The sequence below is a fragment of the Cyanistes caeruleus genome, chromosome 5 (genome assembly GCF_971803275.1).
Source record: "Cyanistes caeruleus chromosome 5, bCyaCae1.hap1.1, whole genome shotgun sequence".
NCBI lineage: Eukaryota > Metazoa > Chordata > Aves > Passeriformes > Paridae > Cyanistes > Cyanistes caeruleus.
In genome coordinates this window covers 76,505,313-76,528,733 of record NC_141705.1, presented here as the reverse complement: position 1 = coordinate 76,528,733, position 23,421 = coordinate 76,505,313, and the positions used below count along the sequence as shown (strand labels likewise).

The 23,421-nt window shown below is 38.9% G+C and overlaps 2 protein-coding genes across 6 annotated transcripts; one reads left to right on the top strand and one right to left on the bottom strand.

Moving 5' to 3' along the window:
* The first annotated feature begins 22 nt into the window (after window positions 1-22).
* PLK4 (polo like kinase 4) lies at window positions 23-12,655 on the top strand. 4 transcript variants are annotated; one of them, XM_086890519.1, is made up of 16 exons: window positions 23-258; window positions 750-845; window positions 1,301-1,396; window positions 1,492-1,606; window positions 2,469-3,501; window positions 5,057-5,157; window positions 6,365-6,738; window positions 7,182-7,286; window positions 7,646-7,748; window positions 8,201-8,350; window positions 8,717-8,847; window positions 9,264-9,355; window positions 9,579-9,717; window positions 10,497-10,637; window positions 11,525-11,631; window positions 12,049-12,655. In XM_086890519.1, exons 1-16 carry the CDS (start codon window positions 229-231, stop codon window positions 12,146-12,148), a joined length of 2,913 nt encoding a protein of 970 aa, XP_086746645.1. In that variant the 5' UTR covers window positions 23-228; the 3' UTR covers window positions 12,149-12,655. The 4 variants fall into 4 exon arrangements, with proteins under 4 accessions (XP_086746645.1, XP_086746646.1, XP_023782365.2 ...); XM_086890520.1 differs by having other exon boundaries at window positions 39-258; window positions 9,582-9,717; XM_023926597.2 differs by lacking the exon at window positions 23-258 and adding an exon at window positions 449-602.
* Window positions 9,383-23,393, bottom strand: MFSD8 (major facilitator superfamily domain containing 8). 2 transcript variants are annotated; one of them, XR_015287287.1, is made up of 14 exons: window positions 23,253-23,393; window positions 22,102-22,187; window positions 21,110-21,153; window positions 19,882-20,122; window positions 19,443-19,556; window positions 18,719-18,863; window positions 18,037-18,095; window positions 17,332-17,440; window positions 16,158-16,292; window positions 15,689-15,792; window positions 15,331-15,590; window positions 14,518-14,618; window positions 12,750-12,984; window positions 9,383-11,643 (listed from the first exon to the last, which is right to left on the bottom strand). XR_015287287.1 is itself a non-coding variant. In XM_086890521.1 (12 exons), exons 1-12 carry the CDS (start codon window positions 23,354-23,356, stop codon window positions 14,403-14,405), a joined length of 1,617 nt encoding a protein of 538 aa, XP_086746647.1. In that variant the 5' UTR covers window positions 23,357-23,385; the 3' UTR covers window positions 13,185-14,402. The 2 variants fall into 2 exon arrangements, 1 of the variants encoding a protein (XP_086746647.1); XM_086890521.1 differs by lacking the exons at window positions 9,383-11,643; window positions 12,750-12,984 and having other exon boundaries at window positions 13,185-14,618; window positions 23,253-23,385.
* Between the last annotated feature and the right edge of the window lie 28 nt (window positions 23,394-23,421).

Sequence of the window (23,421 nt, the reverse complement as noted above, 5' to 3'; positions counted from 1 at the left end):
GTGACGCGGTTGCGTCAGACGCAGCCTCGTCCCGGGGCGGGGCGGGGCCGGGGGGTAACGGCGCGACTTTTCAAAATGTCGGCGGGGGGGGCGCGGAGCGGCCGCCTCCGGGCCCGGGAGCGAGCGGGGCTGCGCCGGGGCGGGCGGCCCGGGGCGCCCTAATGGGCAACCGCGGCCCAGGCCCTCGGCAAGACCGGTAGCGGGATCCGAGGGAGAGCGGCCGGCGCCATGGCGACCTGCATCGGCGAGAGGATAGAGGTGCGGCGCGCAGCCCTGGCCGTCGGGGCCCCGGGGCGCGGAGGGGCCGGGCGCGGGCTCGTCCCGCTCCCGGCGGGTGTTTGTGGAAGCGCGATTCCTCCCGCGCTTTCGGCCCGTCCGCACGTGTTTGTGGGGAGCGGCGGCTCCGGGGGCGCTGCCATGGCAGCTGGGGGCGGGTGTATCCGCGTCCCGGGAGCCGCGGCGGGAGAGGCGGCGGGAAGGCGGCCCGGCCGCGCCGCCCCGGGCAGCGGCAGCGGCAGTGCGGTGCCGGCAGGAGGATGCGGCGGGGGTGGCTGTGCGGCCCCGCAGGGCCCCGCCGTCGGGCCCCGGAGAGCTTCCTCCAGGTACCACCGGGCCGCCTTGGGGTTTGCCCGGATCTCGGGGGTGTGTGGGCTCCCCACCTCTGGTGGGAGGGTCCGCATCGGGAGAGGCGCTGCGAAGCCGGACTGACAAAGCCCCAGGCTAACCAGGCTGCTTTGTTCGTCTTGCAGGATTTCAAGGTGGGGAACCTCCTGGGGAAGGGCTCCTTTGCAGGGGTCTACAGAGCAGTATCCCTGAAAACCGGCCTGGAAGTGGCTATCAAAATGGTAAGGCAGCAGGCCGAGGAAATACCCGTCTCCCTAGAGACCAAATGCAAAGTTGTAACAGGTTGGGGTTATGCAGTTGGGCACTGATGTTTATGTATGTTGAATGTTTATCTATAACGGGCATTAAGGTTGCGACTCCATCTTTTAAGCTGCACCGCAACCAAAGAGGCTTGGTAATTAATGGAAAGGATTTCAAATGTTGACTATATTTAGCCTATCTGCAAAGAAAAATCAGATTTAGGTTTCTCTGCTTAAATATTTCAGAAAAATAAAAGTGCTAGTATTGATAATGTTAACACCGGATTGCTTTCAGTTGTGGTGTTCCTCCAATTATCTATTACACTTCTTCCTTTAAAAAGTATATTAAGTTAAACTATGTGAAAACTTGCTTATACTTAAAAAGTGTCAGGCAGATATGCACTGAATATCTGAGTTATGCTGTGATCCACTTACAGATAGACAAAAAAGCCATGCACAAGGTTGGAATGGTACAGAGGGTTCAGAATGAGGTGAAAATACATTGTCAGCTAAAGCATCCATCTATACTCGAGGTAAGAACCATGGGGTTTCAAGAGAGTGCTGTATATGGGATTTTCTGCGTAGTCTACAAAATGAAATTTCATTTTTTCCTTGTTTTATGTTCCAGCTTTATAACTATTTTGAAGATAGCAATTACGTTTACTTGATACTTGAGATATGTCACAATGGTGAAATGAGCAGATACATAAAGAACAGAAAGAAACCCTTTTCAGAAGATGAAGGTGAGATTTCTGGGGTTTTTTGATCTGTGGAGCCCTCTGCATTAGTGTTTTATCTCACTCAATAAATATTTAATTCTAGAGCCAGAATATTTAAAGCTGCCATCACATTTTCTATACCTTAAAATCTTGTATAAATGATAATCTAGAGATTAATTATTATTGTGCATATATTCACTTGCATTTCTATATACATTTGTTTCTGTTTGTGCTATTTGGAGTACAAAAAGATGGTTCTCTTAGAAGGCAGAGACAGATAGAAGGTACAGCTTACCATTGTACTTAGAATTGTGTCAAAATGTGGGTGAAGACTGGGAAGAGGAAAGAAGAACAGGAAAACTGGCAGCTTCTGCCTTTACTGCTTCCAGACTCACCTCACTGCTCACCTCTTGCTCACTTCTTCCAGCTTACACGCTTCTCTGCCAGTTTCTAATTTAATTCTATGATACTGCTATAGATAGGGATTTTTTGAGACCCAGGCCACAGGACTGGATTATTGGGGTACTACTATAACAGGCATCATTAGTTTAACTTGTATCTGTTTACAAAAGTGATGAGCAACTTAGCTTTAATTCTTAAGAATCTAATTCTAGAAAGTTTGGGCCAATTAAAAATATTTCCAGTCCCTTTTCCTGTGTTACATAAGTTTTCATGAACTTAGAACAAAGTTGTGCCATTTTGCTTAAAGTAGAAAGCAGAAAGTTAATTCCAATTTTAGTAGTCTGACACCTAAACAGTCTTGTAACATTCTTTTTAATATAAATAAGAAAAAATAAAAGCAAGATGAAAGCAGATTTAAAGCTGAGTTATTTTCAGAGCTATTACGTAAAATCTAAGACTGCAACATCTGGTTTTGTTTTGACAGCACGACACTTCTTGCACCAGATTATCATGGGTATGCTGTACCTCCATTCCCATGGAATATTGCACCGGGACCTCACCCTCTCCAATATCTTACTCACCAGTAACATGAATGTCAAGATTGCTGATTTTGGGTTGGCGACTCAGCTGAAGATGCCTCACGAGAAGCATTACACCATGTGTGGAACTCCGAATTACATTTCTCCGGAGATAGCCACGAGGAGCCCGCACGGGCTGGAGTCTGACGTGTGGTCTCTGGGCTGTATGTTCTACACTCTTCTCATTGGAAAGCCGCCTTTTGACACGGACACAGTGAGGAACACGCTGAATAAAGTGGTGCTGGCAGATTATGAAATGCCAGCCTTCTTGTCGAGAGAGGCGCAGGACCTCATTCACAGGTTACTGCGCAAAAACCCGGCAGATCGCTTGAGTCTTTCCTCGGTGTTGGATCATCCTTTTATGTCCAGAGGTAGCTCTGCACGGAGCAGAGATTTGGGAACCTCAGAAGATTCCATGGACAGTGGAAATGCCACCATCTCTACAACCTTCACGGGCTCTTCCAGCATCAGTACCAGCGGTTGCTTGAAGGAAAAGAAAAAGCTGTTAGTTGGACAGCCGCTCCCAAATAAAATTACTTTTTTTCCTACAAACAAGAACTCCAGTAATAATTCATCGGGAGATGGAAGTGGTTCTTTCCAGCGGTGGGGAATTCAGGGAAGGGAAATAGGTGTAGGTGGCAGGGGAAGAACCACGCAGCCTGGTGAGGAGAGGCCACATTCCCGCTACCTCCGGAGAGCTCACTCCTCAGACAGGTCTGGCACATCCCACAGCCAGACTCAAGGCGTATCCAACATGGTGGATCGATGTCACTCTTTGGAAGTGCTTTCCAAGCCTAAAATAGGAACAAGGGAGAACACAGAATACTTTTCACCTGCCACCAGCTATACTGATATAGGAGAAATATTTAAGGAGAAGACTTCTAGTACTTCTGGTTCTTTTGAAGAGCAGATATCTCCACCTGTAAAAGACCAACCACAGTAAGAATCAGTTTCTTATTCAGATGAAATTTAGAGCTCCTTTATTGTCTTCTTTCCACTTGCAGCAACTTGATTATTTCTTTCTTCACAGTAATTGTAGTAGAGAGCCTTGCTAATTGTTCTTTGTAGAAGAGACAGATGAGGGGAGAAGGCATTCAAAGTGCAATTATCAACATTTTTACTTTCTGATCTCTTGAGGTGATTTTTTTTCTTATGTTTAGAGGGAATAAAACAAAAATTTAGTGAAGATTAGGCAATGGATTGTAAAGGTGGTGTGCCAGAAAGGAAAGTGTCAACAATAGATAATTATATGAAATTGAGTTCTGTACTTATTTGTAGCTTCTTTGTGAAAATCATGGCTTCTTTCTGTAGACTTTCCATGAGCAGAATATCAAAAGAGTAATTTTCTGTTTTAGTATAAGGACTTCCATATCTTTGTTCTTGCATTTTCTCCACATTAAGAACTGGCATAATTTCCTATATTTTTTCTTTGCAAATCAGTTCAAGGAAAAGACAAATTAGCACTTTTCCTTGCCAAAAAAGTAAATGGAGTAAGAAGATTTTCCTGACTGTTCTCATGTGTTTGACAGAAGCAAAGTTCAGTGGGCATGTGCATTCTTTCTAGTTTGAGAAATGTTTGATGAATCAAAAATTTATGCAAATGTTACTGTAATGTTTACTTTTGTTCCCCATGACTTCATAAAGACGTGCTGAATGTAAACATGAGAGAATATTAATGCGAGTGTGGGGATTAACTTAACAGTTACAACATTTTTTTACATAGTTGATTAGAGGAAAGCCTCTTACACCTGTAGTTAGCTTGCACAGCAACCTTAAATGCAAGGTCCTATGACTTGAATTTGATGGTTTATATTCTGATGTTTTGGTGATAAGTGAGCCCTTGCCAATAGTGAAGTAGTCATCATCACTACAGTAAAGTGCAGACAGGTTCAGGATATGGAGATAAAAACCTCACAGGAGCTTAGTGTGAATTTACAACAGACAGTGACTCTGCAGTAACTGGTTTGGTGTGTATTCTTTATCCTTCAACACATGGTTTATATCTTTAGTTCACCTGTGGCTACATATATATCATCATCTCAAAAGCTGGTAAAAAGATCTTTATAATTTTTGGGATTGACTGTCTTTATACAAATGTAAATTATTTTGGGTGGTAGGATTGGCATTTTTCAGCTGCATGTTTGTAATGCTGTGAGATCCATGGGGGTCTAGGGTATCATGTCATCACTGGGTCTCCTCCAAGGCTGTGAATTAAGAGCTAGATGTAAGAACAGTTACTGCTGGCAGCATTATCATAGCTTTTCATTCCATCTGGAAATTATTTTATTTTCCTGTTCCTTACCCCATGAAAAAGAAGCAGGTTCTTTGCTGCCTAGAATTACAAAATGCCACCTGCACTTCCTGAATGTTCTTAATGTTGTGGGTTTTCTAAATGTTCTAAGTGTTGTGGTTTCTGCAGCTGTAGCATTATAACTTTTGTTGTGCAAGTGTCTTTGATGCAATCTTGATTACGTGTGTAACTTTTATTTTGTAGGTCAAATTTTCTGTGCCCACTGAAGCCCCAGATTGGTTTGTTAGAGCAGAAGTCCCAGGCTGAGACAATGCAGCAGTGGCTTGGAAGCATGCAAACAAATGGTGTGTTACTAATCACTTGTGTATTTTTGCACTCAAGTTAGTGACCTGTAATAGTTTTAGTGGGATCTCTGGGGTTTTTTTTATTTCTTTTTACATTGAATTTGAATACATAGTTTCCTAAAACAACCCATTATTTTCTACCAAAAACAAACCCAAACAAAAACAAAGAGGAAACCAGAATTTTAGACCCTAATGTAATTACTCAGTTGTGTAAACGTGTCAGTGTGAATTTATGACAGAATACTAGCAGGTGACTTGAAAGCCCTGATAATTTCCTTGTGCAAATACAGCTAAATAAGAGATGGGGCCTCAATGAATGAGAAAGATAATAAGGCTGCAGAAGGATGGGTGGAGGAAAAGACAAAGACACAGAAGGGAAGGAGGTGTTCTTTGCTGTGCATCATATTACATCATTTGCAAATAATGTAATTTAATCATAAGAATAAACCATAAATCCATTCTGGCTTTTGATATTACTGGACTCCTTCCCCTTCTGTCTACAGGGAATTAGAATAAGAGAACATGGTCTGAATAATACTATTTAATTTTTGTCCCTTCTCAACTGCTCAGCCACACAGCAGAAGGAGCACAATAGTGATGTGGGCGAGGTGAAAGTTGATCAAGAGCTTAAATATCAAAACTAGGGAAGGAGTTATAGGAAGGTTAAACATAAAAACAGATGTTTAAAAGAAATAAATGCAACGATTTAAAAAATAAAACTAGGGATTTAGAGTATGCATTTAACATTTTGAGTACTGAAACTTCTGGTAGATGGTAAAACACTAGTTAGATAAATTTATATGAAATTTTGCTACTAGTGATTATCTGAATGGTAAATAAGCTGTTTTTTCAACAGATTAAACTAATTCTTGTGTAAGAATGTATTTGAAGTCTTAGTATTTTGTTTATAAACTATTCTTAAAAAATTATTTGGTGTATAAAAACTGAAGACCAGGGGTTTAGTCAGCGGTAAACCCACCACATCATCATAACTGAAATATAGGAACAGCTTATTTTAAGTAACACTGGAATTTTGCTAGCACTGGCATTGATGGTACCAAAAGGCCTGATGATTAAAGAAATTCCATTCTTCCCTTAAATAAGCCTTCTAAGACAATCCCTTAAAAATATTTTAAAGCTATATTAGATTTTCTTCCTTCTGGTTATGACTCTTTGAATCTCCTATGTCCCTTTGTGATGCTTTCAGTTCCTCTGAGACCACCTGCAGACCTGACCGGCAAAAGCAACGCACATGGTGGTTTTCGGTACCATCTGGACATGCAGCAGGATGAACCAAGAAATGCATGGAACACCTTAAAAGATATAAAGAATCATGATGCATCTGGTGACTGTCCACATTCTTTAAATCAGAGAAACCCAAAGAAATGCATCCCTGGAGTTCTCTGCAAAAATGAGAAAGTTCAACCATCTCCTACATGTGGCCTTTGGTCAACACCAGAACAAAACCAAACTTGGGGCCAAGAACCATCAGCACACCAGAAACCTACACTGCGAAGTGTTGTGTCACCTCTCACTGCTCACAGGCTGAAACCCATCAGGCAAAAAACCAAAAACGCAGTGGTAAGTGTTCTAAAAATGGGAACAATTGAAGTGCTTAATATAATGTGACTGTCTCTTAAAAATCACTTGGTAAAATAGAAACATGTTTTTATGAAACTTAATCTAGATTAATTTAAATTAGAATCATATTAATAAGATGCATATTAGTTTTTGTATGGAGAATACTTAAAGCATAATAGAGCAGACCTGTCTGTTTGATTTGTCACTTAAGAAGCCTCATCCTCAGTTACCAGGTTGATACCCTTCAGTCATCTTGAAGTGCTCTGTTTTTTAAAAAAATAGCACTTATAACAAAAGTTATTGTAAGAAGCACTTATCAGTTTGAAGTGCATTTAAGAAAAAAGAAAAGCATTTATTAAAGCATTTGTGGGAAAAAAGTGATATCTTACCTTTTGCAGAAAGTAAAGATCTTTTTGTTTAATTTTATATTTAATATATTTTAGGTGAGCATTCTAGATACTGGGGAAGTATGTATGGAGTTTCTGAAAGAACACCGCTCACAGGAACTTGTGAAAGAAGTTCTCAGAATATCTTGTGATGGAAATGTGGTGTGTATATTTTTGATTTCTTCACTGTTGTATAAAGTGCTTACAGTTCATTCAGAGGTGTGGTTTTCTTTTTAAGTGATTATGGCTTTTGAAATTCACTGTTTATATATGCACAGCTGTAAACTTTTCCCCTCCATAATAAAGCCACATAAATACAGGGAGCAAGCAATTCAGAGAAAAATTTGACTTGACCAAGTATTGGTGAAAAAGTGCTGCTGTTAAACAATTACTTAAAAGAATAGAGCTTTCATGGTAAATCACAGTAATTAATTAAAATGTAAGTTATTTCCATACCTGTTAAAAGTGTAGAGTGCTGTAGTAAGTTGCAACTACACACAATTTTTGTTCCCTTTTTGTAGATTGCAGTTTATCATCCAAATGAAGGAAGAGGTTTCCTTCTTGATGACAGACCTCCTGCTCTTCCTGAAGGCATCTGCACATATAATTTTGACAACTTGCCAGGTAACCTGAAATTTATTTTACTACTATGATGATTAATGTGATATTTTAAGTGAATCTTGCACCTTTATAGTTTTTATCTGTTACTTTTCAGATAACTCTGAAGTAAAACTCCTTTCAGAATTAGATTCAAACTACTGTTTAACTGGAAAATGGTTTTGAAACTATACAAGGAAGTGTAACCCACAGGTTTTGATTCCTTTAACAAGGAAGCTTTAAGGAGTCTCCTCTTTACAATGTAGTGTACCAAAATTAAAGCTCTTGTAATCTTTTCCTCACTCATACTGGGAGCTGTTGATGGAAATAAGTTAGTTTCTTTAAACATACTTATGGAGTACTTAAATATTACTCACAACCTTAAGCTGTCAAATACAGAATTTAAATTACTACTCTTTAAGCTGGTGCACAATGTTTAATCTGCTAATATCTAAATTTTTTTGAATTTTCTTTTTTAGAAAAGTACTGGAAAAAATACCAATATGCAGCTAAGTTTGTGCAGTTGGTGAGAACAAAAACCCCCAAAGTGACGTTTTATACAAGATATGCCAAGTGCATGTTGATGGAAAATTCACCCCCTGCAGATGTTGAAATTTGTTTTTATGATGGTATGTATTCACTTTAGCAGTTATGCAAATAGGTAAATCATGATTTTAGGGCTGCACTAAAATATTGCCTAACACTAAACAACCACCACTCCAGTTTGAAGAAAATAGTGCACTATAAGCATTTTTATTGGGCACTCTGCCTTTATTCTAGCACTTGTAGATTAATTCCTTACTGCTATCTTTTTCAGGAAGTAAATGTTGCAAAAGTGTTATTTAAATTATACTTTGGGTTTTTTATTCGTGAGCTCTTCTTTACATCTACTTTTGATAGTTAACTTAGTAAGTGGCATGACCCTTCTTCAAGCCTTCCATGGTTAATTGTTATTTTATACAGCTCACACTGAAAGTGTTCACGTTTTCTTGCAGGAGCAAAGATCCATAAGACAGGTGGTGTAACTCGTGTGATTGAAAAGTCAGGGAAATCCTTCACTTTGAAAGGAGAAAGTGAAGCAGGGTTGAAGAAGGAAATCCAGGTTTATATGGATCATGCAAATGAGGTAAGGTGTTTTACATAGACCTTTTCCAGTGCAAAACAACTTCCTGAAAATTCACCTTCCCTTTCACAAATGTGCTTCCTGTTGCTTTCCATGTTTTTCATTGCACTATTAAGGAGGGAGGATGGTGTTTTTTTTGAAGGGCAAATATCAGGGTAGAGGTTATGGTCACAATCCCTCAGAAGCAAGACTAATTGCTTACTATTCATGCATAGTAAGAGGAAATTCTTACTAGTGTGTAAAGCAGGTCTGTGTGTCTGGTGAAATAATTAAACACAACAGATGAAGCTACTTTATACAGCTTGAAAAATTCAGCACCACTGAAATTTCCTTGTGTGGGCTCACAAATTTGCCGCACTAAATGTGTATGAAATAGTTATACAATTCTCAAATTAATACTAATAAACTCCTCATTTCAGGGACATCGTATATGCCTTGCACTGGAATGTGCCGTTTTGGAAGAAGAGAAAAGGAGTGGCAGTGCTCCATTTTTTCCAATAATTGTTGGAAGGTAATATCTTTCAGTTCAAAATACTGATGTATTTGAACATTTATGTATTTATTGAATATTTATTGAATACTTATATATTTCAACTGAAAAACCGTTATACAGAAGACTCCTGCCCTTAGGTGCTTTGGACGGTCCATGGTAAAATGAAGGAAGAGCTCCTTCCCTTGCTTTTTTAATCCCTTTTGGACAGACCTTTTCCCTGTTTTTCTCATTATTTTTCCAGAAGACCTGGTAATAGTGAATCACCACAGGCTGTAGCACCTCCACTGTTGGACAAGACAAACTACCCAAAAGAAGTTGTGGCATTGGATCGAAATAAAGCTGCCAGTTCTACTCCAGTTCAGACTCCAAACTGTGCTCCTGTACGTACACAAGGATGTACCATGGATTCCAGTCTCCCATATTGCTGTTTTACTTGAATTATTGGAATTACATTTGTATGGGCATAGGCTTTTATTAGCTATTTGTGAGGATACTGACTAGAAATGTTAACTTTGATTTTAACTAACTTTTGATATCTGGATTTAAGAGCACCTGAAAAATCAGAACTCCCCAAAACTTTACCACAGGTGACTCCTAGGAACAGAGTTTGAAAACTGCTTACTTGTGTTAGCACAGTCTTCAGTTTGAGAGCCCTGATGTGCCCTGGTGCTGTATAACAAATGGTGTCACAAAGGGTAGTGGCAGTTGATGTTGTTCTGAAATAATCAAGTGTTAATGTGCATATAAAGAAAGTGTAAGTGAAGATATACATGTAGCCAATAAGGCTTTGTGAGCAATTTCATCTGGTTTAAAAGGCCCACCAAGCTTTGGTTCCTGATATAACTGCCTCACCTGACTGAATCCTACTGGGGTCTTGGCACACTGAGTTTGTATTGTGAGCTTCATTGAATATACATCAATCTACGTTTGTTGGATCTGCATCTCTTTGTGTAGTTTGTGTCCCTAGTACAGAATCTGACCATTTCTACCTGACTGAACTGATAACAAAGTTGTGTCCCTGTGGGGTTTTTACACTGTAATGCTGTTAAATGAAGCATAGAGGCTAACCCTGCCTGTATACATGAACAGATGGCAATTGACCACTACATCAGGAGGATTAATGCCAAGGCTGTTAATTCTGTGCATCTCTGGGTTTTAGGTGGTGTCTTACGAAAAGCCTACGTTTCTGACTAACACTGTTGAAAAGACGTGCTCCTCTGTTCATCTAACGGAATGCAGTCCAAATTCAGCCCAACTTGTCAAATCTGTTTTTGTGAAAAATGTTGGTTGGGCTTCTCAGGTGAGAAATTAATCAAGGGGGCATGTCCATTCATTTTTCCTACTAATTTGAGATGTGTACTTTCACATCAAAGTCATTACCTTTACATTAACTTTAAATTTGATTTGTGAGGAATCATTCAGTTGTTCACTAGTTTGTCTAAAATTTGTATGTGGAAAGATACTTTAAAGTATCTTAGATAAAAACCATGGTTCTTATGTAACTAGAAGAAACCAAAATAATAGTTCAGTATCTCAGTTACCACAGTTTTCCTGTGGCTATTATTGTCTATTTCAGTGTCCTTTGTCATTTGACTAGTAAAAAATTGAAACTGTTTAACTTCTCTTTTCATTAATATAGATGCAAAGGTGTCATGACAAAGTTTTTAATAGATATGTAGCAGATCTGTACAAGAGAAAGCATCTTCCTCTACAACAGGAAAATCTGTTTCCTTGCAAAGCCATTTTCCCTCTGCTTTTCTGTTGGATATGCTTTAGGTTTGAAACATTCTTTGCAATCCAGATAATTAAGCTTCCTGTCCTAACAGGAAAAGTTCTCTTGATATATATAAACTTTAAATTGTGTATAGCTTGAACTCTCACAAATGGGCCTCCTTTTAGTGTTTGGCCCTTCATAAAATTTCTTTAGAAGTGGTTAAACTAAAGGTAATTCCCTTTATCTGGCATTGGCAAGGATAACTAAAGCCAAGCATCCTGAGGAAGTCAGCATGAAACTAAGTAATATTTCTCCAAAGTAATATCCATGCAATCTTTGTCTTTAAGACTGACCAAAATACCTAAGTCCCTTCAGCAGTTTTGGAAAACTTTCAGCTTCCATTATTAGAAAGGTTGTAGGTTTGTAATTGTGTATTTCATATGCTCAAACCACAATGTAACTTCTCTCATCAGCTGACCAGTGGAGCAGTATGGGTTCAGTTCAATGATGGATCCCAGCTGGTAGCCCAAGCAGGTGTCTCTTCCATCACTTACACTTCTCCAGATGGCCAGACAACCAGGTGAGTCTGTTCCTGCCATAAAAACATCCAAGTAACTTAGTACAAGGCTGTTGTACATCAGGTAACTTCATAGCTGCTATTGATTTTGGTTTGTATATTTTAAACTTTATAGTTGCCATCACTTTGCTGCTGGTTAGCTTATGTAAGCTTATTAAATAAAGGGGTTTTTTTATAAGCACCCATAGCTGACTGAACTCTGGATAACAAATGAATAAAACAAGTTGGGAATGCATCTACTTGGTCTCCAGAGTACAGCCACTATTCATGCATAGTATTAAAAACAGGGAGGTAGAGGACAGTGTTTTGAAATACCTATCCATTTACTATTTACATTTACATATCTGTATACTTTATTGTATTGAAGTAACACAAATTATTTAAGCATCTCAATTTTTCTATGCTGCTTTGCCATTCTAGATATGGAGAAGATGATAAGTTGCCAGAATACATCAAAGAGAAGCTGCACTGTCTGTCTTCTATTCTTGTAATGTTTACCAATCCAGCTGCTCCTCTCTGATTAAAGGAAACCGGATGTCACGGCACAAGAGCTTAATAAACTCACTCACTGACTTCCCAGTAAAGTGACTGATCTTACTCAGCTTATGCAGAGATTCTTCCAAAATCTGCTAAAAATTTAGGAAGGGAAGGGTTACTCTAGATTTGTAGCATATTGTGTGTGAAGTACCATACAAAACATACTTTTCATTAAAGTGATGGATAAACTCACTCAAGCAAAACTTTGAGGAACTTGGTTCTTGACTGTATTAAGTCTTTGGAAATAATCTGAATCTGTTGTATTTTTTACTTATTCCACTGCTTACTCAGTGCCAACAATCAAGGAAAATGCATCTGTGCTGTTCATGTATTTGTAAATAACTTATATTTTTATGTCTTACAAGTAATATATGTAAATATGTATATGTTTTATAACTCTGTTTTTATGTTTTGTAGCAGCAGCTTAAATCTTCCCTGCCACAAGCATGTTATACAAAAAAAAAAATAAATGCAGTGGTAATTGTCTGGATCTATTTATTTGTTTCATGCTCAAGTAATGGTTAAAGGAAGAGAGTTAATAACTAGGTGGTTTTACCTTGTTTTACTCGTTGAGTAATACTTACAGCAACTGAAGTTTCATTAACAGTAGCTTTTCTCTCAAGCATTTGGCTTCAACTGTGCTAACACTCCTGATGGTGTTTGTATCTGTACTTAAATACTCTATGACTTCCTTATCAGGCAGGAAAAGATCTTAAAAATCTTTGGTGTTGGAGGGGGGAGGATGAAGAGTTTCAGAGGAACTGGTGCTGGCTCTGTGCAAGCATAGTTCAGCTGAACTGCTTCAAGCCAGTTCTCCTGCTGTTTAAAAGACAGAACTTTGGATGTCCAAATCAAGGAAATAGCTTGCAAATAAAGAATTCAGCAGTAGGAACATCAAGAATGATATACAAGTAGCACTTGTTATGAATTAGCTGATAAAAGTGAAGTCCTTTTTCAAAACCTTTTGTGGTTCTGTAGCAGGAAAGCCCATGAGAATAAAACTTACGTATCCCCTTCAGTCAGAATTGAAAAAATCATCTTTTAATTCAGTAGTCTCTTAGTGTTTGAACAATTGAGTACATAGGAATACATAATTACATTTATTAAATTCAAATAGTAGAGACATTAGACAGCAGCCACAACCCTCATACTGGAGTTACTCCAGAGGTTTTTTTCCCAGTAACATTAAAACAGCTAAACAAACCCGTACAGATGAGCTTAGGCCCCATTATGAAGGGAAATTACAGTCTCACTTCTTAAAGTCTGAATGACTAAAACAGTGTAAATTCCTGTTTCTTGTACCCTAATATTAGAAAAAATAGAAGTCTGCAGATAATAGTTAACATCCAGGAGCCAGTTTCTCCTTTCACTTAATTACCACCACTGCTCTGCACAGTGCATTCATTCTCACAAAGCACAAAAGTGTAAACTATTGTGCTTGGACTTTTTTTTTCTTGTAGTTAAGAAAAGCTGTGCATATTTCAACGCTGCAGTTTATCTTTCTTGCTACAAAAAGGCATTCAGCAAAACAGTAGAGGAAAAATTGCACATTTGGTTCACTGCAGTTCAAGTAACAGCTGCTGAAACTGATTTTCAATGGCTCTGTGTCAACTTAAAGACCCAAATCCCACACCAACTACCTGTGTGGAGGGCACCTACCTTCCTCTGTGTTTCTGTCACCTGTCATTTGGAATCCTGGAGGAGATGTAACAGGTTCCAGAAACAGATAGTCTGTATTAACTGGTGCTTACAAGCCAACAAACCCAACATCAGAAGGTTTGCTCAGGCAGTGGTGTCTCCATACAAAGTGCATGCAGCTCAACTAATCTTGTAGTTACAAAACAATTATGAATCCCGATTCACAGAATCAAGATAATATTTCTTTTACTTCCTGGAAAGGATGCACATAACCTGTGACCTTCACAGCTGCACTCAGTGCAAGAGTACATCATAGAAACTGTACACACTTCAAATGTGCCATTGTATCGCTCTAACCCCTCACATTCCTTCCTCTGCTGCTAGAAAAGCAGGACGCAAAAGCCAGCTGCAGCAGGGGTAACTAGGTATTGGGGTATGACCAAGTTAAGTGTTCTTGTCAATGTGTAAGTGCAGGTGTACAGTTGTTAGCACACAGCCAACAAGGTCAGTGGTTAGGTACTCCTTGATCAAAAACAGTAATAAACTAAGTATTACTTCTGCTTGGTTTTACTGTTCAGGTTTTTTTTTTAAATATGTATTTAACAATTCTCTTCCTGCAACCTCCCATATCTGACAGAAAATGCAATTAGTCTCTTGTATACTATCTCCAAAAGTAAGAGAGAGACCACAACTACTCCACAGATCAAGCTGAACGCCCACCGTGGCCCCAAGTGAGTGTAGATCTGGCTCACAAAAACAGGCCCAAGGATCCGTGCTCCACTTCCAGAGGCAGTCAACCATCCCATGTAGACACCCTACAGCAGATCAAAAGCTTATGTAAGTGATACAGGCATTATTTGGCTTGCCATTAATTCCAACCCATTAGCCTAACTAGACAATTTGGAAGTACTTAAACAACCACTTATCTTTCTGAACTGATTAAGACACTGATTGCTTTGTTTCCATGAGTACTGCTCAGCCTCTCCAAGCTTTAATTCCATGTCTCCACTCATAGGTACTCCACTTTCTAACAAAACGTGTTCTGGCTCAAAGCATGAAGTCTCTTTCACCAAAATATAACATGAAAAAAATGGGCAAAAGGGGAACAAATTTTTTTGTTAAGCAATAATGTAAGTTTGCTATAGTGTTTCACTACTAACAAATGCCCATACTGGGGGTCTAGTAGCATTTGTAATCTTTATATAATAAATTTACTAAGAGACATTATTCCATCCTGATACTCCACATGTGTAATTGGTAGTTACAAAAAGGATTCAGTCATGGACTGAACATTCAGAACAGTCATGGAATTTTCATGTTGTGAGATTTGCATAAAGAGCACAAGCCTTGCTTTCTAAGTCCCCTAGAGACTTGCCTTAGATTTTAAAAAATATTGAAGCTCCTGCAAAGTTCTGCCCTGCTTAAACACACAATTATTTGGCTGGTGATAGAGGGCCTCTCATTCTAATAAAGAGAGTGCAAGTCTTGAAGAGCGAAAGAAAGAAACCATTTAGGGATGGTGCTTACCTGAGGCTTTGGTCCTAGGACTTTTGAGTATAAAGTGTAGGACATGACATTGCAAACGGGATAGCCCAACCCTATGAGCACATCAGAGCTGATGTACTGGGCCAGGTAGATCATGGGAGTGTTCAGGCACCAGGACTGTGTGACAGGGCAGCCCACAGGTTCTGCTGTGTGGTTGCATGGCAGCTGCAGCTCTGGCAAGCTCCAGAAAGGCGCTAACATTTCACTGGGGGCTGTTCTGGGAATGGAGCTGTTCTTTATTTCTGTAAAAATAAGTTATTTGTATCATTAAGAACAAAAGTGCAATAAAAGGCTTTCAAGAGAGCACTACAAAAGTGGTCTAATAAGACTTGAACTATACCTTGCCACTGGATATTTGGTAGTTTCTTCCCCCAAGGCAGTAAAATAAAGAATCCAACCAAGACAATCAATAAGCCTGCATGGAGAATGGCACGCTCACCAGTCCTAGCAAATAATGACATTTTAGTTAAATGTATCATTTAATTAATGTGAAATTTAGGTAACTGCTAATGACATAGCCCATTAGTCTGTGGAAATGCTATCTGACCAAAATACCTGCAAGTTACAAAATCACAGTAACTTCAAACCAGCTTTTCTTGTGATTCAAGAGTAAAAGACAGTCAAGTAAGAGGGTTATGTTAACAGAATAAAGAAGAATCACAACATCAAGGCTGTGCCAAAATTGGAAGTATTTTGTTGTCATAGTAAACCCAGACTCATCACCAAGTAAAATACTTGAGTTAGATTTGGCATTGCCATAAAGCTTTTCATGTTTAGCCAACATAAGTAACAAAATCCCCAAAACTTACTTTTTAGATAGTATTTTAACCACCATGAAAACAACAACTGATTCAATGCCAATCACGCTAAGGATTATTCCATTATAAAAAACAGCTTCTTTCCTGGTCCAGGAATACATATCCATCGTCAGTGGAGTAGCTATACTGAAATGACAGAACAAAAATCTATTAATCATAAAAAGCTTCTTCCATACATAGTGTCCATACATGTATCATCCCAAACATCAATGCACTACACCAGCCATACTCTGAAGCATTCTGATATGCTTAGATATAAATAGATATATAATCTATTTCTGATAGTTCATGGAAAGATGATGGAGTGAAAACCAAGCCCGGAGACAGAAAATAGAACAGAATAGAAAATAGAGACAGAAAACAAATCAGACCCTGTGAGAGCAAAAATAATAAACTTTTGATACTGTATAAGTTTTAGCAACCAACCAGTCTCTAAAACCTCAGTTTTATAAAAATACTGCAACTTTTGACAGAGCCATATTGTAAAACAAATTTTAACTACATTAGAGCTCAGCAACTTGCAGAATGAATCTTGTATCCTCAAAGTATTTTCCAAGTTAAAAAAGAAGTACAGCTGAGCCTGAGATAATGTTATATTTTGCTTTTTTTCTTACACACAGAAAATTTGTGAGTAAATAACATACCTCTTTAAGCTGAAAAAAACCCAGTCATATAAAACAGTGTATTTCAGAATACAACTGCATTAAATCTATCAAATACGTTTGAATCATCACTGAACTAAGAGATGCACTTAAGCTTATGGAGATAATCAGAATCATACTAAGAGATCACACAAAACCAAGGCAAAAATTATAGAACAAAATACTCAACTGAAAACATGTTTTCTCTGAAAATTTTAGGCAGCCCAAGTTAAGCTTTTTCTTTTTTTTTTTTGAATATTTAAAAAGTTGAAGATATGGGTTTGCCTCCATTCAAAAGATTTTACATTAATGTTTTCTATACCACAAATTGTATGTATCTTTAGTTATTACTGAGTTATTTAAATCATTACTCTGTATCAATACACATCAACTTGATTGCCTATGGTTTTGGACTTCTGCTTGGGAAGTTGGGAAGGTGAGCGGAACAGAAAAGACTCTACATGCACCCCCAGCCTAATTACTCTACATGTCTGAATATTTTGAGAGAAAATAGACAAACTTACGTTTCAAAGACAGCAAACACAAATAGGATGACAAAGAAGAGAATGTTGAGTGCTACCACAGCAACATGGTCAATGCTTCCTTCTGTGTTCTGATCCAGAACATCACTTCCTGCAGCAATACAAAAGAATCACCTGAACTGTAAACTGAGCTTTTTGTTACACCATCACAAATTACAAACAGCAATGATTCCTTTAGTCTTTTAAGTATTTAGCATGCAAGTTGGTGGGCAGCTAGGCAGTTATACTTTGACAGTCAAAGTATAAAGTTTTTACATCAAAATGGAGTTGTTGAAATTTCAATTCCACTGACAATTAAAGAAAATTATTTCAAAACTTGTTACACGGTCTGTTTTCCCAATGAGTCCTGAGTGACAGCAAAATAAACAAACTTCTTGAAATATCTGAACAATGGAAACCAAAACATTCTCTTCAAAGGCCAAAACTACACAGAAGAATTCTCAGGGTGAAAATATGGAAGGATCCATACAATTTATTTTTTCTTTCCCTTTTTTGCTACCAAACAGCACTTTGGACACAACATGACAAATGAAGCAATTCCTGGACCAGCTAGGGAGGGATGTAACCTGTTTTCCACACCAGCTTCCCAGTGCATCAGACTTTAGAATACTTCTAAATGCTTGTATGTAATAAGAGAGTACTTCAAAATTATAATCAAAGAATAAATTTTCAAGGAAACACTGGTACCTTCTCCATCAGAATTGATACTTTTGTACTGCCGTCCCATGTCATCCACTCGATGCTCCCTAGAAATTTAGAACTTTTTTCATTAATACACATTTTTATTTGATCTACTATTGAGTAAAGTGCCTATTAAAATAATTGTAAATGGTATAATCTATATGATAATCATTTGCAGCTCCATTAAACTTCATCTACAAAGCTGACACCTGACTGCAGCGATCACCAACCTATTCAAGAAAGGAAACATTCTAGTGGGAGAATATAATATATCCATATGCATCTGCACCAATGGGATAATGAATAAAAATCCCCCCTGAGAATCTCAAAGGGAAGACATAGACAGTGAGATCCCTACAGATGAGCTAACCTTATTTCTCCTTAGAGGAAAAACATGGGTAGCAACTACTGACACTAAAAGTACATCAAGCCTAATTGTCTAGTATCTTTAACTTTTTTTAATCAGTTTACATTCTAACGATAACATCACCAAGATTCATTTAGCATCAGAAATATACAGGTATTAAAGAAGGCAGAAACACTGAAAAAATAAATAACAACTTATAGTTTTAGCACTCCAGATTTATTTACAGGTTTATTACTCCTCCTCCTGAGCAGCATATTATTTGCTACAAGTCACCCACAAAAACAAGGTAGAATATTTATAAGGTTTTTTTCACTTGATTACCTGAATATGGCAAAGATGAGAATGATATTAATAACCCCTAAGAGAGCTCCAAATAAAACTGGTGCCGTGTACATGTTCAGCTGAAGACAAAGGAATTTCCATGTTACTCCTTCTTCTCCAATAAGTGTAAAACACGTCTGAAAAACTTAAAAATATCAATGTACTGTGAAAATCTTGAGAATCATTAAGAAAACATAAGAAAGGTTGTTCTAATTGCTAAGTAAAATTTAAGTACTATACCTTTTACATTTTGAGAATTCTACTCTAAATAAACAAATGGATAACAGTGGGATCTCAGTTAGCCAGGAAAGTACTTGATTGCATAAAATAAACAGTATAAACAACATCATGACACTTATAGAACAGAATTTTGAGTGCAGCAATGGTTAATTTTCTTGGCAGACAGATTTACTCTTTTTAACTCTTGCTCCTATATAGAAAACCTTGATCCTGGGACTGGATTATCCCTGTGCTCAGGGCAAACTAGAGAGAAAAGATGTAGTGGGGGGCTGAAATTAAATTTTAAATTGGTGCAGAGCAATTGGACAAGAATGTTCCATTTATATTGGCTTACAGAAGTATAGGTGAGTGGACTCAATTTATACAATTGTGATATCATTGACAAACTATGCCTTAAAATCCCCTGCATACAGCCGCTGAGGATTCCTACTTCTAATGCCCAATTTCAACCTAGTAAGAGAAGTGAGGAAAGATTTTGCTTTACCTGGCCCTAATATGAAGCCAACTGCTTGGCAGGCACTGGTATTGGCCATGGCACTCGTTCTTTCCGTCAGAGAAGTGGCACCCGCAATATACGATCGAACTACAGCCACATTTCCTTCAAAAAAACCACAGACCAAGCCAAGTGTTCATGTAAGTATCAAGTTCATATTGTTAAACTGTTGAGTAACATTTATTTTAGGGGTTTGTTTCTTATTTTGCAAGATAATAAAAGCCAGCACTCCCTTCAATATTTTTACACAACAGCACAATTACACAATTTTGTTACAAACCACTACGGGTCCACCCTTTGCTTTGTTACATATTCAGTTACAGAATTCATTCACATAATGGTAAATCTGGTATTAAAACACAATGTTAACCCTCTTACATGAGACACAGAATGTAATCATTTCCAGAAATGCAAATCCTGCTGTGTTTACCTGCTCCAAACCCCACGAGAGCACGGGCAGTCAGCATGTAGTATTTGTTGTGGGAATGGGGCACGTGGACGTAGGCATAGAGACAATTCGCAGCTACTGAAATAGCAGTGGAAATGACCAGAGGTTCTCTCCTGGGCCTGTAGTTGGACCACAAGCCAAAGAGGGGAGAGGCAACCATTTGGCCAATGCTGTATGAAGCGATAATCCAGCCCAAGAAACTCGCATCTGCTGTCGGATCAATCTGCAGGAACACAGTTCTGTGGGTAAAGCACTGGAGTGTTTTGTATTACCAGTAACACACTTTCAGAATTAGTACCTGGGACACCAAGGACTCTGTACTGTAATGCTTTGTCTGGGGTACTAAACCTTGGCTCACTCTCTCCACAAATGCACCAAACCAATAAAATCTGCTTTGCTTCCAAGCTTGGGAATGCCTCACTTGCACCAAACTCCATGAGTTTTTGTACAGCACTGCTGATGTTCTGGGCTAGAGACAGAACTTCAGCAGCATGGCAGGCACTTTCCATGCCAGGACCAAGGAGTCACTTCCATTGTTTCAGTACATGCCTGAATCTGTCCTGATTTACAAGGCTGGAAATGCATTTTCTTGTCTTCTGCAAGAACTCAGCATCAGCCTCACTTCAATGACACCTCTAGGTCCTTGCCCAGGTTATATTCTTCCAAATTTGCATTTGAAACCGCCTTCTGCAGTTTCAGGGACACTAAAATCCTAGCACAGTTTAAACTGAAGTTTCAGACTTTTATGCTGCTTTTAAGATTGAAACTAAGAGGTGAAAACAACCAAAGAAACTAAAATCACTACACAGGAACAAGGGCAATCCCTGTTTGGAATATCAAGATCTATGTGCAACAACGTGACATTTACAGAGCAACTTCTACCTCCAGTTTCCTTTTTTTTTTTTTTTTTAAATGTAGACAAGTCATGTCTCCTATGTTTCAATAACAAGACTTCTATTGATTTGCTGTCCAAGAAATCATGATATTGGAAAACCAAACATTTCTGGATTATGATGTACCTTTATCAATTCAGGAAAAAATCTGACAGAAATAATAAAAGCTGTCTAAGTGGATGGCAGAATAAAAGTCTCTTAAAGCCACACACCTTCCTCTACTTTTCCTAAATCAAATGTCAGGTTTTCTATTACCTATTTTCTGAGCAGGAGTGTTCTGTTCTTAATTATTAAAAAAAACAAACATATTTACAAACCTTTTGGAGATACGGCCACACAGACATAATTACAATTGAGAAACCTGTAACACAGTAAAAACTGAAGTTATTTTAGTTGCCATTTTTATCAGTACTTTTCTTTCCTAAAACAGTTATTACAAGTTCATTCTTCTGCCTCTAAATGTATTACAGTATAAACCCATGCATTTTCTGCTGTTCTAAGGAGTGGTAATTCCTCCTACGGGGAGGAACTATTTTTAAAAAATCATTTTTGTAGGTGCATACATACTAAAGAAAAAACCTCCTATGTTGTCCTCCCAATGGAAAGACAACAAGGTCCCCAAAGTAAAAAAACCAAAATAATGATACACTGACATATCTGTATTCATTGGTTAAAGAGATTTTAATTGATGAAAAAAAAAAAAAAGAGTTATTGAAGTATCCTATCAACTTCCAGATAATATCTAGGCCCACAGAAAATCATCATAGATCAAAGATCAACAGCATTCTGGGGGAAGTTACCTAGGAATAAAATTTCAATTTGTCCTGCAATGAAGGTGTAAAGTCCAGAAGGAAAAAAACAAATTTTGATAGATATTTTGGAATATCATATATTCCCAGGAAGATCTTATCTCTTAAAAACTCCACATTATTTCCATTTTCATTCTCTAGAAGTTTCACTCTGGATGATAAAAGTGCAACCTTTGCTTTGTTTGATTCTGAGCAACACCCTTACCTTGCCACTACCTTTTGCCACTACCAAACTATTAGGCAGTCATAGTCCACAGACTTATATAATACATAATTTCGTGTCAAGCCGGTTTTATTACTTATCTCATCAGATGTACCTTTCTGTTTGATTTGCTAGATTCATACATTCTCTTTTGAATAATCAAACAATGCAGCTCTTTTGAGGTTAGTACAGTAGCATTAAAGAAGCTCTGTAGTTGGAATTTAGAAAGCCCTGTCATTTTCAAACTGAAGTATATTAATTGAACAAGTAACATCGAATTCCACATGTATTTACTCACCTACACTACTGAGAAACATTGTCAGGTACATGATCCAGATGGATCGCCACCTGCTCTTATAATGTTCCTTTGTTTCCACAACATTCCTGGTTTAAGAAAAAAAAAAAAAAAAAGCAAGAGAGAGAAAGAAATCATCAGATCCTCTTCTAGGTGCTCCCACATGACATTGAAAACATTTTTCACCAACCTCTCAATACAATTGTGTAACTCGTTAAGCTGAAGTGGATTTCCGCTCAGCAAAGACTATAAAGAATTTATTTTTCGCTGGAAAAATACTAGATTGACAAATCAAACAAAACAACAGAAATGCTATCACACACCCAATGTCACACAGAGAGATCTTGATCTAGGGAGGTCTTCAATTCTGCAAACTCCTTGTATAGACACTTGGGAGCATCACAGATCATATAAAAGCTTTAAAAAGTGGGTGTTAAACCATAAAACCCTGGACATTTCCTCACAGCTGTAATCTTAAAAGAACCACAAACCTGAACAACTCTTGATTTGACAAAAAGCAACATCCAGTCTGTTCTTATGATGAGAAAATAACACACAACGTAAGAGTTGTGCCTAAAAGATACAGCTAGATTGCAAGGGCTGAAAAAAAATTAAAGTAGAAGTCACAAACTAAGTTACAAAGTAATCTCTATCCAGATGATGTAGACTCAAGTTACAGATATATAGGTTCCTAAGCATTGTTTATAAACGCTGTTTATGTAAGTACCTAGACTTAGGCATGTCCAATTTTAAATTCAAAACACTTGTTTTGCTGTCAGAGGGGGGAAAAAAGCGACGAACAGCTTGAGGCACACACGAAGGCTGCTGTTAACACCCAGACTTCTGCCCCACATTAATCTTGCTCGGCGGTTCTTAGGAACTTTCCCAGGCGAGTGAGTTTGTGTTATCCCACAGAGGGAAGCAGCCCCCGGCCCGCTCCCGCAGCCGGGCCCGGGACGCTCCGAGACAAGGGCTCCGAGCTCCGGAGCACTGGGGAAGGCGGCTGGGGCCGGACCCCGGCCGGGCAGCGCCCTCAGGCTCGGGCTCCCCGTGAGGGGCGGGGAAGGACCGGGGACCCACGGGCGACTCCTCGGGTCATCCGCGGCGGCGGCACCCCACGTCCTGGCGCCGCCTCACAGCGGAAACAGCCCTACCTGCTCTCCTCCTCCTCGTCCTCATCCGCCGCGGCCCCTGCGGACCCCAGCAGGGGCTCCTGCCCTTCGGGACGCGCCTCCGCAGCGGAGCCCGCGGCCGCCATGGCCCCGCAGCCCCGGGCCCCGCCCGCGCCCGCCTCACGCACGCCGCCAGGGGGCGCCCGAGCGC

What these genes read in the sequence shown, in the direction of transcription:
- MFSD8 (XM_086890521.1), bottom strand. Translation starts at nt 23,356, where the DNA reads ATGGCGGCCGCGGGCTCCGCTGCGGAGGCGCGTCCCGAAGGGCAGGAG. An exon ending in AATGTTTCTCAGTAGTGTAG is followed by an intron (nt 21,154 to 22,101) that starts GTGAGTAAATAC and finishes ACTGTGTTACAG; the next exon opens with GTTTCTCAATTGTAATTATG. An exon ending in TGTGGCCGTATCTCCAAAAG is followed by an intron (nt 20,123 to 21,109) that starts GTTTGTAAATAT and finishes GTGTTCCTGCAG; the next exon opens with ATTGATCCGACAGCAGATGC.
- PLK4 (XM_023926597.2), top strand. Translation starts at nt 537, where the DNA reads ATGCGGCGGGGGTGGCTGTGCGGCCCCGCAGGGCCCCGCCGTCGGGCC. An exon ending in AAAAAACCAAAAACGCAGTG is followed by an intron (nt 6,739 to 7,181) that starts GTAAGTGTTCTA and finishes AATATATTTTAG; the next exon opens with GTGAGCATTCTAGATACTGG. An exon ending in TAATTTTGACAACTTGCCAG is followed by an intron (nt 7,749 to 8,200) that starts GTAACCTGAAAT and finishes TTTCTTTTTTAG; the next exon opens with AAAAGTACTGGAAAAAATAC.